This window comes from Ptychodera flava, chromosome 8 (assembly GCF_041260155.1).
Source record: "Ptychodera flava strain L36383 chromosome 8, AS_Pfla_20210202, whole genome shotgun sequence".
In the NCBI taxonomy this organism is placed as follows: Eukaryota; Metazoa; Hemichordata; class Enteropneusta; family Ptychoderidae; genus Ptychodera; species Ptychodera flava.
This window is the reverse complement of record NC_091935.1, coordinates 37,130,301-37,149,277: the sequence shown is the minus strand read 5'-3', so window position 1 is coordinate 37,149,277 and position 18,977 is coordinate 37,130,301. Positions and strand designations below refer to the sequence as shown.

Below are 18,977 nucleotides of genomic sequence, written 5' to 3'. Positions count from 1 at the left end.
TGAACCATTTGGCATCCATTTATCGGCAGATGTAATTCATCTCTATCGTCTATTTGTATTCTGTACTTCCGTTGAAGTAGTCAATCCATTTCTAGATTCTATATTGTACAACGTCTGCATATTGGCATAAGTCAGAGGATTTTGACGCCTCGCACTTGTTACATTTCGAACAATGATGACTTATGGACTTTTCTCTGGAATAGTCACACGTTGTCTATTACTGCTCGCTTAGACAATACAACACAAAGCTTACAGTATCCTGATAAATTGAGACGCATTTGCTTATACAGGTATTGCGATTAATAAACGTGGCAACCCTGAAATCACAAAGCGCGAGAGAATAAGTAACATATTGAGCGCTTTCTCTGTCGCCCATTCATTGTTTCTGTACATGCATTCAGAGACCCATGACAGATGGATTAATAGCAGGTATAATGATAGATCGCCTATCACCATCTCTTCAATTCTGCCACTGTGATCACAGAACTTCTGAAAGGATCGTAACATGTTTCTCTATTCATACAATTAAAATTAAAGTAATGGTAAGTGAGCTGTATTAAAGGGTGTGGTTTAAAACGTTCCATCTATTAGGAACACCCCTTATTGTAACTACTACTCTTGTTACACACATGAGGTATATTCTCCCTAAAGAGTTTTTCATATCTATTAGTGATGAAGTGCATCGATCACGAAAGATCTCGGCAGAAGTATTACATTGATTTCAAGGTATTAGAGCTAAGACTATTATTGACGCAGTATTGCTTATTTTGTGTTTCAAATGAATAAAATACATTATTACAGCATTTATGAGGTTGATTCGAATTATTCCACCTCCTTTTCGAGAAGCAACGGTTTTAGCGACACGCATTTCCGAGAAGTTTGATTTTACACATCCTAGCCATGGCAAAGTTGATACAATATCCCACTACATTTTATTGGAAATTCCACTGTATAAGGGTGGATGTAAACGAAAACAGTCTACGAAACACGTTTTCTGTTATCGCGTATCAGAATTACAGTATTACTATTATTATTTCTGTTGTTGTAACACTGTGTATGGGTTATTTAAACGCCCTGTGTAGAATTAGGTATAAGGATCGCAGTCTACTTTCAAGTTCACTACTCTTTGTGATATCGCTATCGCTTGAGAATCATGTGAATCAGATGAAAATGGCGATAGACTGATGACCAGTGGAAAAAATCCCAACTACTGAACAAATCTCAGTATAATCTGCTACCCAGAGCCAAGCTCGTATTTTGCAGATGACGTCATACCCAGGCGGATGTCGCATTTCAATATTCGACCAATCACAACGCTTCTGTTCGTCAAAAGGCAGATGGTACAATGAGTGAAACATCCTGTCCAAAAGGTATTGTGCATTAAAAAAATCAGCGAGAAACGTCTTTCCATCGAAGTTCCAGTCACGCACTGCGAAGAGTGTTGATAAAGACTTAAGGTGAGTGGTAGTATGATTTCATTTTGGATTCTGTTTAATGGATAGACAAAATACAGTAAGTGTCCGAGAAGTATATTCGTTTATTCAAAAATATAATCCGTTATTTGGAGAAATAAGATTTTTGAATGCGCTGTAGCCCTATGGAAACTGACAATAGACTCTCCTCAAATTTGCCAGTCGTCTCTTTGTCAATTCTACTGACGTTTGAAAGGTCTCGATTGATAAGTTGAAATATCCTTGATATAAACATCATATTTCCGTTCAGAAGATATTCTGTCCCAAGGTATGCCATATTTCCATACCTAGCACTAACAAGTTACATCATTGTCTTCACTGAATTCAAATTAGTTCTGGACTATTTCAAAATAGCTACTATGAAGGTTTTAACTAGGTGTTCCGATTTTAGTTTAACTAGTCACTTTCACTGATGTACTTGCTAACATGTTGCATTTCAATTTGAAGCAAATAGAAAAATGGAAAGCGGAAAAGGTTGAACAGTTTCAAAAGTTTAAACTGTTTTTTGACAACCTAATTTCCTATTCGTTTATTTCCTTTGTACAGCGCAGGCTCAACTAATAAGCTGTCATCTCACTTTTTCTTTACGGGATACAGTCATGAAGTGGATATATTTGCTCTCCTTTTTCGTAGCTCTCGTGGTATGTTTAAATCTATTTTATTACCAATAGCTTAGAGTCTTCTAAGTTTCCCACTCTGATTGACATTCCAAGATAAACTGAAGGAAGTTATTTTACACCAAACGATATTTAGCTTACATTATGATTTATCGTTCACTTGTAATGGCATCGAAAGAAATTTGGATCCCCGACTTTGCGTTTTGAGCTGTGATATGTTTCATTTCAATCGTCATTTGACTAACTATTGTTCGCTAAAACGTGTTTATTAATCATAAAGACAGCAGGCGACACGTTTCAAAGATTAATGCCCTTGTACCCATACATAACACAAACAATCACTGTCGACTATTAAGTGGTAGGCCAGCTGGAGTCATCAAGACATACATTTTCAGCTTTCAGCTTTGCAACGTAACAAATCAAAGTAAATGATCAATCTTCGCACAATATTTTTTCTCCTCAATCTGTCCATTTGTTTTTTGCCGATGTCCACGTTTGTCGATTTTGTATGTTCCAAACCGTTTAATAAATCATTTCCCTTCGAATTTTCGGTCCTGTAACTGGCATTATATTTGTTAAGTGTATTCCATGCTGTCTTTCTATAGGGAGCTCTCGCAGCGGACGAGGAAGAGGTCTATGAGGATGAATGCACAGCGATATCAGGCAGGTTATTTTAAAATAAGTCAGCTCATTTCATGATTTAAACCAATGGAGGACAAGAATACATATTTATTAAAAAAGGCGTTGTTTTACTTCCTTGATTCTGCGCACGTAGAAACCTTGAGAATGTAGCAATCTTCCACTATTCTTCATCAACATTTATTTTTGGTTTTTAGTGTAAAAACTACTTCTCTGTGTTACATAGCACAGAGAAAAAGGCCTGCTGACCATTCTGGTTTATTTTTTGATCCGGTAATGGGCGATGTTAAGCTGGATCAAAATTACACGTTGCGGTATCCTCATGCGGCACGATTCTGTTAATTTTTCTTCCATTACTTCTATCACAAAGTAACAAATGGGAACGCCAACAAAAATGCTAAATTTTCAAAGGCGAAAGCTTGAAAATAATGACGCAGTTTTCATTTGGAGCATAAAATTTCAAAGTTTAGTATATTGTTGTTGTTATCTTTTTGCTATCGATGTACTTATCTCAAGGCTTCACGTGGCTGTCCGAACAAATATAATCTGTAATCGGTTGGCCAATTTTCATTGGCACAAATATATTATGAGATTAGGCACGATCATGAAGAATAAACGCTTCGATGAACCAGTGATAACGTTTTCAGGCAACGTAATTCATAACAATAATATAACAATAATATATATTATACTTTGGTCAAGAAAAGGGTCTACTCGACTGTCTAATGTCGCTTTGTGAATTGTTCTTAACAGAGGACGCAGAGTGCGACAATAACCCGGGACTTTTTGGTATATGCAAAAAACAATGTACAGAGATCGACGAGATGGTAGCAGCAGCCCCCGACTTGTGTCCAAAGGGCTGTGTGTGTTGTACAAAATCGAAATGTTAGTAGTTTTAAACATTACCGACGGATAAAACTTGTATGCCTGTTGATTTTTTTGTACGTCGAAGACGGCTTTTTCGGCGACTGGTGTATACTATAGTGTTTGATTCTGATAAATATCTGTGTTCATGTACCTATGTCGACGATACGGAATTCATACGTGCCGTCGTCTGATTTTGCATACATGAACCTGAAGGAACACGCAAGTTAAGCTAACTGATTTCATGCCCACGATTTGCCAAGAAACATAGCAAATTTGTCAACATTCTTGGTTTGGGCAGACGAATTGCCTGTATTTAAATTGACGTTAATGACGTCTTTGATGTATCATTAGGATGTCCCCTGAAACCATATATTAAACACAATTATTTCACATGTTCTCAATTTGTGTTTCTCAGTCCACATATTTCCTACTTTCTGTGATCCAACTTGTCCGCGTGTCTTTTTGTTTATCTTGTCTATATTTTTCTTCCGGTAGCCCGTTGTTCCAAAATATACAGCAGAGCATTTTGCTCGGCAGGACAGTGCGAAGATGGACTTATTCAAATCATGGATTCTTCTCTTTGTGCCCAGGGATACGTTTGCTGCCGAGAACCACGTGAGAAACTTACACATCCAATCCTACCTTGCAAACCAAAGAATACAACTCTACCATTAAAGTACTAATTTAATTCACGACACAGAGTAGCTCCGTCTTGACACGGGTTTTAATATCACGAACAATGATATCGTGTGTGTCAAATATAGCAGCCGTGGCCTTATTTCAATACCAGAAATGATATACTATCTCTTCAGTCTTGAGTCAAGTTTGAAGATAGTTTTACCGGTTACTCTTCCGCGTATAATCTGACAGCCTAGTTGTGTTTGCTGTGGTTATGCTACGGTAGTTTTGTTGGCGGTTAAGTGGTTTATTGATCTAATGATAGTGGTGATGGTTGATGTGAGGAATTTCGACTTTCGAGTGATAGGCATCGTTACTAATATTTGTATTAGACCAGACTGACGCATAAACCTTTAATTAATGGGACAATTGAATTATATTGATTTTACAAACTAATCAAATTGGAAACACATATTAGAACAGTACGTTTTACTTTACTATTACTACACGCCTGATTTCATTAATTTCATCACTTCTTCACTGACTGAGCAGCGATTGGAGGCACTTTCCGTAAGTATACTGTCATTTCTTGTGCATATGCAATCGACCACTACCGGTCTTTCAGAAACGCATTCGGTGCTTTGTGTACCTGCACCAAATCCCAAGGCCTATATGAACCGACTGAATACTTGACATGACACGCACACGATTCGGCTACTGTCGATAGATAACGGTTGTCATCAGAAGCCAGCAATACAACGATCGCGAGAAACTACCACCGGAATCAGCGTCATCCTTAGAAGCCAATACTGGCTACATTACCATTTCAGCTGAGTAATCCAATTAGCGTGACGTATATGTTAACATTTACTTCTCTGTATTACATTTCAGGTGTGATGAAAGGTAAGTTGCTGGTCTCGATTTAAAACTTTTTAAACAATTTACAAAAAATTCCATTGAGGTAAGAAAGCGTTTCGGAGACAGCTATTCGGACTCTCAAACTTTTGCAATATTCTTTAAGTCTGCCATCAGTTGTGGGGGCTCATGGCGTAAAGAAAGTTTTCACTGGCTTAGTCTATTGAAAATCGGGAATACTAATTCCCCCATACAGATAACTTGGGGATGGCTGTCATTTTGAATTTAAAATATCGGTAAACATCGGATCTCTTGAATACCAAAATTTACACGATGATTACTGGTTTTCATTATTGATTTTGAAAGAGAATGATTGAAAGTTTGCTTGAGAAACGTTCGAGCAAAAGTTTTAAGTTATTCATTTTAGAGGCGCGAATTACTGTAACATAATTTCATTGTCGACATTGATATTCGAACATGATACAGAAATCACGACATTTGTGAACACTCGTAGTACAAAGGGATGATATATTTCAGATGCTTAGCTATACTGCATGCAGATATGAATTAGTGACTGTACTGCATTTTTGGCCATGCATAAGGAAGGTTTAATGTATTAATTGTTTCTCACTGTAGTATTGTGCGATTTAATGCATTATCCGGTTCGGAAAAATTTCTGAACCAACACCTATTTAAATTTACGTTTGACGATAAAATTAAAACCGAGATAGTATCATATTGCCAATCTACGCTGTTACCATCTGTTACTCCGTGATTCAAATTCTTACTCCTTGTATCTTGCCCTGTGTAGAGGCCGGTGAGAGGGGCATCGGGCCACATTTCCATACCTTTGATGGACTACGGTTCACCTACGGCGGCAACTGTATGTATACCCTTGTGAAAGAGAAGGCCGACAATCCCGGCTTCCGCGTCTCGTCCCGTCACGTACCGGCCAGTAACTTGGAGAACACCCTCACCGCATTCCATTCATCCTTGGAAGTGAAACGATTCGAGAATATACTCCATTTAGCTGAGGGCAATGAGAAAATTTACGTAAGTTGCTGTTACCAATGCATTTCTACTCTGATAAGAGTCAGCGCTGTCAGTTTCAGGATATGGTCTCATTGCATTACTCCGTGCAATAAACATCACATCATCACAATCATATTGCGCGTATTATTTACCAATGCCTACTAAACCGTACACACGACAATGATGCACTAATTTCTGATCAAGGCCATTTTCTTCAATGCTACTATACAGTGACTTTTACTACGTTTCCATGCAGTTTAATGGCCAAGAAATTCAGAGTTCCCTACCCTTCGAAGCGGCGGATGGTTCAGTGTTTGTGGACTGGTCGGACAATCAGAGGACAGTGCTTGTGACAATACCCAAAGTTCTCGTCATCGACTTCAACGGAAAGGGCAAGACAACGATCGCACTAGATCAGTCGCAGAACGGAAAGGTGTGGGGATTACTGGGAAACGCCAACGGCCAGACGAAAGACGATCTCACCTATTTGATGAGCGACGGGAACGAAAAGACAATCGAATTGGAGAGTGCTACAGCATTCAACAGGGAGGATCTACAGCACTTCTTCAATGGTTGGCTGGTTACGTAAGTGAACTATCATCGTTTGTCAGTCTTTCATTTTTTCCCACTTAAAAGCGTCAGATTCGGCTGCGCTCCCCAGAACGCTCGCCGATATGACCAAAGAGCGTGTTACACTTTGATGTAGGTAGGGAAGAAGCCAAGTTCGACTAACTGATTCCCGTACATGGGTTTTACATGCACCGCCCAAATGTCATTTTTGTGACTGTTCTGACTTTTTAGACTGTATGTTTAAGGAGATATCTGGACCACACAGTGCATGCTCGAGGACTAATCCCTCTGACTTCCCTGTTGCAATATTTACGGTGCTAAAGCATTAATATAATTGACTTATGGCAATGTAGATTCATATGTATGATTACATACACATGACAATCATCTTTATCGAAAAAGTTATTGACCGCTGTGTTTACATTTACAGGTGTGCGTCGGGTTAACATGTCACGTGATCACACGTTGTTAAAACCTTACCTTGAGAATGTTATAAACACAGACGAGCTCGTTGCAAACAAGAAGACCAGAATGGATAAACGACCCGGACCGAAACCGACCAAATGAACATTACAACATCTATAGTATTGACTATCTCTGTCTACTCACTTTAATCTAATGTAGCACCTATTTGATGATAAGGAGCTGAACACCCCGTATTAAATGTATAATTTATGCCTGTATTCATAATAACAAGAACAAAGATAAAGATTTCATGTACTTTGAAGTGATAAGATGAATCACTTTTATAAATACCACGTATAACAAATTTTAAACTTTTGGCTAGGCGAGTAATGTGCAATGTATTTTAAATGGGTTTAGGGATAAAGACTAATCATAGAGGGTTCTGTATATTATAAAGGTTATAAGTAGATACAATAAACTCCGGTGATTGCAAGCATATCAAATGAATGTTATCAAATTATTTCTGTCGTCTTTGTAACAAGAAGGGCTTAAAAAAAACACGGGTCAAGTGTCAACTACGGTAGAGAGAAATGAATTTTCCGGAGGCGCAAGGTTCCTCCGACAAGTCTAATGGATAGGAAACCAATGTTGCTACCAACGCTACAGTACGTAAATTTATTTATATTGGACCATAGAGAAAGATAGATAGAGTCGCAACGGGTATTGTTTAAGGCGTGAAGTGGTTACGTAACCCATCCATGTTCGCCTCGCCTCAGGTTGCTCTCGCCTCTCTTTTCCGAAGAGTGCCGACCATGAATCCTTCGGTAATTTTCGGATTTTCGCCAATTGTTAAGCGAAAGTATGTTCGGCAAAGTTTGTGTTGTTGTTGTCGTGTGGTGCTGAGCAGAATTGACGTGCTGGCGAAAACGAGAGTGTTTTGAGCTTCAGGAAAATGAGTTTTACCGTTTTAAAAATTCCTCTCATATTTTTATGAATATATAATGAGTGTATTTGAACCAAATTTAAAAGTCTTTTATCGATACTGTCTGGTTTTACTCAATGGTTTACAGTCAGTCATACCGTCTTTTACACGTGCGTCAAGGAAGGACATGTTTATGAAACTGCTGGCGTGTTATGTTTTGATTGGCGTGAAGCAGTGTTTCTGGCCTGAGAGCTCACAAAGTTACTATGGTTGCTACGCGACTGGCAGTACGATGCCATCTCGTCGTATTTTTCGCATAATCTCGTGTAATTATCAACCACAAACAAAGCCTCCAAAAGTTTAACACCTTTGAAGCTCATTTTAATATGAAAAGCCAATAGTCTACCGAGACGACCATAGAACAAAAGGCATGCAAGTGTTGCCACTCTGTCTATATATTTCTCTGTGATTGGACTAACACACGTTGATGTGGCCACCCAACTTTAAGTAACGGATGGACAGTTAGTTTTTAGAAGGCGTGGTCAGGATTCTGGCACTTAGTTTTTTCCACCTTCGAAAATTTGACAATTTTTTCCTTTTTTGATTTTGCAATTGCATTCATACTTCCCCGAAAATTTCTTCTCTCATGTCAACTGATCTTGGAATGAATATTTGTTTTCAAAAAGGAGCATGGCTGCAAACACTTAAATGGAATGTTTAGCCCACAGATTTTTTTCCCATTTCTGACCAGCTTTCCCTTAAGCATTAATGATTCATATCCCTAAGTCGTGCACCATTGGGTAACTTTTTCGTGTAGACACAGAAGAAGATAGATATTGAAGATACAGAAGAAATGGACATATGTCGGAATGACGTATTGCTAGTGAAAAGGTCGCGATCAATCAGCAAAGTGCAAATATCAGGTTTAGATGAAAGTGACCACAATATAAATTGTTCCCCAGATTACATAAATTTTCCAACAGCCAAATGCCTTAGAATTGAGCCACTGGCAAAGCAATAATTCCCCCTGTTAAATTGTAGCGAATACATATTTGAGGCAAACACCCCGTAAGACTACCGGAATATAATATTTGCATAAAATCTCGTATAAGTTGTCGAGTAAAGGGTTACGTTCAAATAAGATACAGATGAGATTGTTTATCAACCATCCCAGCATCCCAATGATGACAAGTGAAACCTAGAATGTGTCAAAGCCGAACAAAAAATGAGCAAAGAAATAAATCGAAAAATAATAACAGAAAGGGATTCAAGTAACAATACAAGGTGGTGAAGATAAAAATGACAAGAGAAGCAATTGTCGGGAATAACTGCCACTGGTGCGTTGTTTTGCTTTCAGCGTACCACTTTGAACAGCTAAGCCGAGATGTACAGTTATCAATAACATAAAGATGGACCGAGTACTGCAAACGACCTTCTGCCAATTCACTGACCTTTGGACCAAGTCTAATTTTCAATGCAACGGAAGGACTTCCGTGATAGACAAACGTTTCAAAGTTTCACACACTGTCAGCAGTGTGAGGAGAGTTGAAAGATTTTTGGTATAATGAAAATGTCATTTCGGCACATAAAGTCAACCAGGAAGAGTTTTGCAAATCCACTGTGAGTTTGTTCATGGTCTACATCAGAAATATATTCTTTAATTTGGGGAAATGTATTATTCTCTCTGTCATCTGAGTTTGCTTCTACAAAAATAATTTTTCCGACATGCCTTTAACCAATTCAGTAGAAAAGTAGTCCATGAATGATAATTACCCGTCAAAAACAAAGTATTTAAGTCATTGTATGTGGATAAAATATTTTACTGTGAAACATAAAGTATGGGTGTGATATCGACACCTGGAGATGCAATTTAAATTTGGGTCGACGGAATTCGACAACCGCTATGTAAATGTTTGTAACCGTGTCTTTTTATTAGCATTTAAATTTGACCGCTAAGTATCAGGTGGAATTGTCTTATTTCGAACCAAAAGAGCATACATTATCAAGTTCTCACATATCAACGACTTTTTAAAAAAATTGACTCTGTAAGGAGAATAATTTTCATGATTACTTTTCTCATAAACTTAGCAAAATTTTGAATATTAATTGGTAGATGCAACTCGGGGACAAATAATTCGGACTCTCATAATCAATTTTTTTACAATTCTTTCCTGGTCCACCGCTTGGCAGGGATCATTTTGAAGCTAATGGGGTAAGTAAAGTTTCCACTGGCTTAGGTTTGCAAAAATGAAAATAAAATCCCATAGAGATAACACAGGGACAGTGGCTACAATTTGAAGTATCGATGAATGTCATGCAGATAATTTGTTTCTCTGGTACCAAAATTTGGAAGGTGACCCAAGGTTTTTATTGTTTATTTGTTCAGAGAATGGTTGAACGTTTAGTTTGGAAAACTTTTACTACAATAATAAACGGGTGTCGCACTCATAAAATGGCGCCCCCACGGAAAAGAACAGAAAACACAGTATTTTGAAAATTGCAGGAAATCTAAATGACGTTAAAACAATTTACATGCCACTTTTGACACTTATGACTGTATTATACACTTTTTCAGTCTTTAGTGGGTCTTATTCAAAGAAAACTCTTTGAAAGCTTATGATATTTTGAGATCGGTTTATTACTCATTCGCAGCTATTGGGACATTAAATTATGGTTACTTGGTGCTTTTCTTTGAGCGTACCTGGGCTTGCTGCAGTTTCGTAGCCCCGCAACTCCCCTTTAAGATTTTTTTTGTGTTGGGGAGAAATATTCAAGGGGAGTTGCGGGGCTACGAAACTGCAGCAAACCTGGTCAAGCAAATGAAAATAGAGTGACTCTTGTTACCACAGTGTCACCTTGCCTGGTCTTTGGCGTTTTTATTCCCTCAGAACTTTCAGTTCCCGCAATATTGTTCTCATTTTCCTTGCGGGATAAGGTTAAAGGTATGCAGTCACCTGTAATCTGAATATGCCCATATATGGTCAAAGGGGCGTTCCTTGCTATTCAAAATACCCATGTCAGAGCGCTGTTTTTAAAAAGCGGCCACCCGCTTAACATCTGTGATTGGTTAGATTTTCTCTTTCCATGGTAACTGAGGCAAAATTGAACAGGTGATAGTACACCTTTAATAGTCTAGAATCGCTCTCAATGCGCTAACAATGCACATACACATTTGGTATTGATGCTAGAAAATGTTGATATTAGTTTCTAATATTTTTACTATCCTTAGTTGGCATCGTTTCAAAAATTATCCGATCATATCTGAAACTATCGATGATATTGTGTATTATCGTCTCTCGACAATGTCTTTTGCCGAAAATATCCTATCCTATCGACGGTATTATTTAATAGTAGCGGTAAAGTTTTCAAAGGCGTACGATATTTAGCCCAAATGATATCTTTGCCTGTCTTCTGTCACTTTGGCAAGTACATAATATCTGATGTTATCGGATATTTATGATCAATACTATCGACTATCGTAGTGTCGTCTAGTTCAAGTGGTATGCACCCTTTGCCGAAGACTTGCTTCGAGTCTGTAAGCTTAATTGTGAACGTGTTTTCATGTGAAAAGATTGAGTTGGATGACAAGTTTGAGTTACGTGAACTCGAGACACGAGAGTTTCATAATCCGCCAGAAACTAACTCACTACTTCGCAGACTGAAAGGTAACGCGTTCGATCGCAAGGAAAACCTTATATACCTGGGCTGCCAAATCTCAAAGTCAATAGCTTTGTATGAAATAAAAGAGACACAAGAGAAATTGTTGCAAGTGGTTTTATTTTTTTAAAATTCACCGGCTGAACCAAGTCTAATTTTGCTATAAAAACAGACGATGCTAGACGATAGTATAAAGGTGATATTTTAGTAGTTGTTCTCATAGTTGGCATTTCCTCATCGACGTAAGATTACTTTAGTATGGCATCACCACCTCCACCTCCGATCTTTATCTGATGAGTGACTGTTACAGCTGCACAGCTGAGCAGTTGCACACCTGGCGAGTTACAGCGCCACCATTGGTGACAGTTCAAATACTTTCCGTGACGTCACTGTTGGGTTTCAAAATGTCGCTGAAGGACATACCGGACTATGCGAAAGGCGATTATGTCCTGGAAAGAATCAAAGGTGAAGCCCGTCAGACAAGGAGGAATTGGCTAGCTGATCAAGTTCTTGCGCCGAACGAACCAAGAACACCCATCACAAAGTTTCCGGCATGGCAAGAGGCTATCAGGGCGCCTTTCCGTCGTATGCTGGGACCAATCGATGAACGACTTGTAAGTCCCTAACCCTAAATATTCCCTGAGGTATTGAGCTGCAACCGATCATTTGTATCTGGATACTCGATGCAAAAAAATAAAACGCATGCAATTCGAATTTCTCTGTGCTGTAATTATGTACATGTGGGATCTCTAAACAACGACACTGAAAAAATTACCAAAACAACTTCCAAAATGTGAGCGTGCATCTGCATCTCCTGCATCATGTGGACAGGCTCGATGATACATTGATAGGGTCAGGACTAGGACCTCAGTCGCTTGTGTTGGTTCGATACACAGCGAGGCCCCTGTAAACATGCTTGCAGGGGCCTTCACCGTGTATCGAACCAAAAGCGATTGTTGTCAGGACCTGCATCATTTTCAAGGCTGTCTTGTTCAGTTTACAGTACGTAAAAATGTTTTCTGCAAAAAGGAAGATATTATTCACCTCGCAGTGCCGTAGATACGGAATCTAAAATCTCATTTGCCCTGCAGGGGTGCGAATAGGGACTATATATTTCTTATTCGCCCTACAGTGGTGCGAATATAAGGATTAGATTTCTTATCCACCGAGCAGTGGCTAATCAGTTCTATACACAAAACAGCGAAACATGTTAGCTGCAAAATTGTAGCTCTACGGTGAGGCGGTCGGTGAGTTTTGGTTTTTGCGACCTCGCTCACCAGTAGAGCTACAATGCCGAAGGCCCTGAAGCATACAAAATAAGCACGCTGCACGTGGCACGGTTTGATGTAAAATCCCATATATTTACTGCATTTGGTCATACTGATTTATCACTACTGAAGATTAAATACTATACTACACTAACCTTGTCGTGTATGGGGTTTGGTATTTGTTCAAATACGTCGATCGCGTTCCAAAAACATTTCTTGGAGCCGCCATTACCAACTTCCGGTAATGGCGGCTCCCAGAAACACGCTCAATGTTTATGGAACACGATTGACGTGTCTGTGCTAATACCAAACCCCATAAACGACAAGGTTAGTGTAGTATAGTGTTTAGTCTTCAGTAGTGATAAATCGGTACGACTAAATGCAGTAAATATGTGGGATTTTACATGAAAATGCCGCGTCATGTGTGGCGCGCTTATTTTGTATGCTACAGGGCCTTCGGCATTGTAGCTCTACTGGTGAGCGAGGTCGCAAAAACCCAAATTCACCGACCGTCTCACCGTAGAGCTACAATTTTGCAGCTACGAAACATGTATAATACACATACAAAATACACTAAATGCAAACAATCAAGATATGCTCAATGTGTGGAGTTGCATTCCCTTTATTGCATATAGCACGAGGCGATACATTTTTCAATTTGTCATGTTTTCACGATGTTCAGACCATCTAAACGAGAGGTTGGGCCGAGGCGATTTGTAAATTAATGGCATAAGCCTGCACGTACAGGGGATGGAGAAATAAAGAGGAGATTGGGCCTAAGGGAAGCCTGAGGGAAGGGTATGGAGAGAAAGAGAGAGAGAGAGAGAGAGAGAGAGAGAGAGAGAGAGAGAGAGAGAGAGAGAGAGAGAGAGTGTGTTTCATCTAGACATGGGGATTGGAGATTTCCCTCTCTGTTGACATGTTAGCACCCCTTGTAATTTGTCTGAAATGGTGCCAGTCACACCTTAGAGATACAAGTATAACGCATGAACAGATGAAGTCCCCCTAAATTTTCTGGTATGGGGGGAAAATCATCCCTGTTGATGTCATCCTGGATGAAACACTGGAGAGAGAGAGAGAGAGAGAGAGAGAGAGAGAGAGAGAGAGAGAGAGAGAGAGAGCAAAGGGAGGGAGATGAGGAAAAAATTCTTTGCCTTGAGGTGAATCCCACCTCAGAAAAAATACGTGATGAGTAGGAGTGAGACCACACAAAGCATTACAGCAATGCACTGTGCCACTTTGCCCATGGACTAGCCGTAAACAGTCTGGGTCATTTCCAAAAGTTTGCGACGCTACACCATAATATCATTAGCCAATCAGCAGTAAGAGTGCCATCGACATCCACAGCTAGCTTGGGAGTGCATTTTCTGGCAACCTCCACATGCGTCCATAGTTACGTACACCATAATGTGTTGAACTTGATCTTGCTATAAATTCCTCCACTGCACCATTCACATAACTTTTTCGCGTATTATCGTAGATCCGCGTAAACGATATTGTCAGTTGTGAAAGAGGGGTTTGCCAAAACAGTTGGCGGCGTGTTGCACATTTCATGGGAATACTGATGTTGTTTGTGAGATACACAATCGCGCTGTATTCTGTAATGATCTCGAACAGTTGTTTGGCCACTCTGTCAATACACATTTTCAAATTCGCGTACCATGTTTAGTCTGGCTCAAACAACCAAACCCCATATATTGCTGTGATCCCTGGACTCTGGCCTGAAGTTCTGCAAAATATAAATCGTGTAACTTCCCTGATGGCTTAGAAAACCCCATTTGTACTGGAGGTGGCAGCCATCAAAAATTCTACCATATTCTGTCATAATCTCGAACAGTTGTGTGGCCACTCTGTCAACACATATTTTCAAAATCGCATACCATTTTCAGTCTGGCTCAAACAACCAAACCCCATATATTGCTGTGATGCCAGGACTTTGGTCTGAAGTCCTGCAAGATATAAATAGTGTACCTACACAAATCGTTCAGAAAATGCCATTTGTATTGGAGATGACAACTATCAAAAATTCTATGAGAGAGAGATGAAAGAAATCAGTAAAGGGGTAATCAAACTGAATCGTAAATATCTTGGTTGCTGCTTTGCTTAATGATCTTATTGTTTGTCAAAGTGTTCCTGGAGAACATAGAGCCATGTTTATCATGAAGTGTGAAGTTTTGGATTTTCTGGCCTAGCCCAATAGTGATTCATGCAATGCTAGTGAATCTGCAGTGACTGCAATCTTATCGATAACGTAATCCAATCAGTGATTGGCTAATCATGGAAATAATGTTATGGTATAGCAACGCAAATTTTGGAAATGACTCGGATTGGTAAAGTGTCACAGAGCAATTAAGACTAATAGATATTGTTGTATGTTTGAAAGCCACAATTTCATTGTTGTATGTAAACTGCTCTCTGATTAGGTTTTAGCCTGTCAACCTGCAGTGCAAATAAGAAATTTACATTCCTTATTTGCAGCGAAGTGGGGCGAATAACAACTTCCATACGAAAAACTCCAACTTCAAGTGCTTTTGTGTCAGCCCTCTTCACATCGCTCCCGATTTCCTAATCCTACTTTTGCTGCTGGCCCAGGGTCTAGACACTTTGTACCAAAACCAGGTTGCCCCAAACAATAATGATCCAAAACTATCACAAGAACCAAAACCACCTTGTCCAAAGTACTTCGTCCCACTTCATCCCAGTATCACCTCTGACCTAAACCACTTCGCCCTAAGTACCAGTTTATCCCCAAACCACTGTTTACACAGAACTTGGATGTGTTTCTGTGTGTTTTTTCTTTTCAGAACTTTGGTCTAACAAGGATTTGGTTCAAAGGCAAACGCATTTTCCTCTTCCTACTATTGCCCCTATACGCAACACACTATGTAACCAAGTACCATATAGCTGTAAGTATATCACATTTTGTCATGTCTGATTTGTGTGATAGATCAACTTCTCTTACATACTGCTTTAATGCTCAGATGTAGACGATATCTCTTCAATCTTTTAATGACATTCAATGTCAATTGGAAGTAGAAAGAGTAAAATGGAAAGCAACTTTTATAAGTCAATTTTCACTACTGCTGCCAGCAACATTGAGCCAATCAGATCATCTGCTGTTGAAATTCCATTTGTCCTTCATCTGGCAGCAAATGGCTTCCTCTCAGAATCTCCTTGTCAGATTGCTTTGAAATTTGGTATGCGGGTTCCTTGAGATGATATATGTCAAATATGTCCAAATCGTGATGAAATATGCAATATTGTATTTTGGGGGCAATTTTACCCAATTTTGGTAAAATTCTTCTGAGAATCCCCTTGTTAAATTGTTAAAATTTGGTATACCGTACAATTCCTGAGGATGATATATTATAATGGAACATGCAGTATTGCATTTTTTTGGTCAATTTTTCCATGTTTTTGTTAAAAATCTTCTGATCCTCTTCTCTGACTGCAGTGACTGCTTCAACATTTTATTAACTGATTCCTGAGGATTATGCCAAGTCAGATCTGTTCAAATTGTGATGAATTGTTCAATATTGTATGTTGGGTCAATTGTTGCCATCTTTGGTGAACAAATCTCAAAATCTGCTTATCTGGTTGCTTTGAAATTCAGCATACAGATTCATTAGGATGAAGTAAGTCAGATTTGTTGAAATTGCAATTTTGTAATTTTAGGGTTCAAAAACAGCTGATGGAGTTATGGTACATTTATGCTCCGTTAGAAAATATAACTAGAAATCTTGTCACATCTTATTATCAACTCATTCATATGTCCAGTAAATTAGCTTTTGAAAATTTGCCTATATCAGTTAGTTTTGATAATTTCTATTCACATTCGCCACAAATTAAACAGTTGCCTTGTATTGTATGTCAATATCACAGCAGTGCTTTATTGGCCACTAGGTTGCTTGGGAATTTTTGTTATGTCCATATAAGTCTGCCCTACATCATTGTGTGTAGACAGAGAGGAATGTCATAGGTCACTGCCACGTGCCATATTTCCTCAGACGATGTACTTGGTACAAGCATTTGATGTTCTATTTTCTGTCTATCCACAGAATAAACCTGGTGCTATTGTAATGTCTCGGCCACAAGTATATCCGGTAAGCCAAACCATCAGTTCGTTGATATTATGGAAACAGAGAAAGCTGACATTGTTCAGGGAGAAAAATACTTCTTACATTGTCAAAGATATTATATATGCCCCTTGTGCCCTTTGAAAATGTTTGTTTGTCTCACTTAATCACTTCATTGTTTCAATTCTCATGTAAAGTCATGGTTTGCAAGGCATGATCTGAACACAATTGGATCAAATTCAGTCTCTAAAAGGACTGATAATATCATTCTAGTCTACTTGTGAATACTTCATGCAATTTGCCAGATCTCAGGGTAGCATTTGAGTAGGTATGGTGTCATTAATAACATAATACTTTAAGTAATGGTGTGAAAGTCTACATATGAACCAACCACAAAACATTTTGAGACCTCGTCTTCTAGTAAGTGTATGTTAGGTCATAGAGTGTGCAACTGCAGCTGTGATTTCTGCTAATATACTTTTCATCATCGTGACCCTATAATAAATTCATTGTAATATGAACATCTTTCTCCGCAGCCATTGGTCAACCTGATTGACCACAATAGTCTGTTTTGATCAGTTTAGTACAAAATGTAACAGATAGCTGTTTATATCCCCACTCCACAGATGGACACAGACAGACAGACAGACAAACTTTTGATGTCTAACAAATTTGGTCTCATCCTACCTGTAGGGTGATCCTGACCCCGCACCAGACCAGTGAATGATATATGAAGAGGATTGCCTTGCATGTGTGTGTGTATAGAGAAATAATGCAAAGAAAGAGAAGGATCATCCTGACTTCAGATCTTCTGAGGAACATGTGCGTTGCCAACTGAATGCTTCAAAAGGATGAACGAATAGGAGTGAATGAATTGTCCATTTTAATTTTTTGTGTGAGAAATCAGAAGAGCATAGAAATCTTTGGATCATAATACTGCTTGTATAAATTGGTGTGCGTATGACAGTAGATGTACAATGTTCCTTGCTTCAATGTCTGACTTGCAGTTCGTTCATGTAGGTTTTTCAATAAATAATATTACCTGGTTTGAAATCCATGAGTTGACTCATTGTTTCACCCCTCTGTTTTATCTGGAAGACTGCAAAGTCCCCTTCAAAAGTACTACTGGTATATATAAACCTATTCCTCAAATCTATGCTCAAGTTGTTGGCCTGAACAAAAAGTGCTGAAAAAGAAGTACGTTTATTGAATGCTTCTGAAAAGAATTTAAAGCATGTAATAAATTTTAACTTTGTAGAAACAATACTTTGTAGTAAGACTATCCTTGCAACCGATAATCGTGCGTATATTGTCCATGTACAGTACATGTAATCCGAAATCTCTCCTCTTCCTGTTCAATCAAAAGATTTATATTTCTACACCAATTTTTGGGTGATCTTGATGTTGTATTTGTAAGGGTGGCTTTGGAATTCATTTTGGAGAACGTTGACATCTAAACTCAAATCATTCTGTTTCCCGGGGAACTACACTGGGGAAATCCTGGAAAATAGCCAGACTACATATTGACACCGAAAACGAGAAAATCTAAGTCGAATTTCTCCTACACATTGACAATAATTCCATACCCCTTAGGAACACACTGACATGGAGCCTTTCACCAGCACCCTTGCTTGATCTAATCTCACTGCATTTCAATCCTGTTGTATTTATACTGCAGTTCAACTGCTGCATAATCTGTGTCCACGATTTCAGGGTAGAACAGAGTGCTCAAATGCACATTCATGTTGATAGACTTTAAAACTTTTGTAATCTCTGAGTAGCTTGCAAACCATTCTCTGCCATACGAACTTCACTACTTTATTATTTTATCAGCAAGTCAGGTCTGCATATTATTTCACATCAGAGCAACATTTTGAAAACTCCGATGTGATAGAGGGACCGTGTTGTACTGTTTTGCATATTTCTTATATCGCCACATACACATGTAAACGATATGCAATTTAAGATATAGAAAGGTA

General features: G+C 38.7%; 2 protein-coding genes across 2 annotated transcripts; both read left to right on the top strand.

The window, feature by feature from the left end:
- The first annotated feature begins 3,552 nt into the window (after positions 1–3,552).
- On the top strand, positions 3,553–7,578 carry LOC139138099 (mucin-2-like). The gene is made up of 6 exons (XM_070706322.1): positions 3,553–3,589; positions 4,091–4,210; positions 5,105–5,116; positions 5,796–6,121; positions 6,357–6,685; positions 7,101–7,578. Exons 1-6 carry the CDS (start codon positions 3,553–3,555, stop codon positions 7,114–7,116), a joined length of 840 nt encoding a protein of 279 aa, XP_070562423.1. The 3' UTR covers positions 7,117–7,578.
- Positions 7,579–12,026: 4,448 nt separating this feature from the next.
- On the top strand, positions 12,027–18,051 carry LOC139139227 (NADH dehydrogenase [ubiquinone] 1 beta subcomplex subunit 6-like). The gene is made up of 4 exons (XM_070708067.1): positions 12,027–12,268; positions 15,727–15,828; positions 16,981–17,025; positions 17,692–18,051. The coding sequence occupies exons 1-4, from the start codon at positions 12,059–12,061 to the stop codon at positions 17,719–17,721; spliced, it is 387 nt and encodes a 128-aa protein (XP_070564168.1). The 5' UTR covers positions 12,027–12,058; the 3' UTR covers positions 17,722–18,051.
- Positions 18,052–18,977: the final 926 nt, after the last annotated feature.

Excerpts from the sequence above, each read along its gene's own strand:
- LOC139138099 (XM_070706322.1), top strand. The coding sequence starts at position 3,553 with ATGGTAGCAGCAGCCCCCGACTTGTGTCCAAAGGGCT. Across the intron at positions 3,590-4,090 it reads CGACTTGTGTCCAAAGGGCT|CCCGTTGTTCCAAAATATAC; the intron begins GTGTGTGTTGTA and ends TTCTTCCGGTAG. Across the intron at positions 6,122-6,356 it reads AGGGCAATGAGAAAATTTAC|TTTAATGGCCAAGAAATTCA; the intron begins GTAAGTTGCTGT and ends GTTTCCATGCAG.
- LOC139139227 (XM_070708067.1), top strand. The coding sequence starts at position 12,059 with ATGTCGCTGAAGGACATACCGGACTATGCGAAAGGCGATTATGTCCTG. Across the intron at positions 12,269-15,726 it reads GACCAATCGATGAACGACTT|AACTTTGGTCTAACAAGGAT; the intron begins GTAAGTCCCTAA and ends TTTTCTTTTCAG. Across the intron at positions 17,026-17,691 it reads CTCGGCCACAAGTATATCCG|GGTGATCCTGACCCCGCACC; the intron begins GTAAGCCAAACC and ends TCCTACCTGTAG.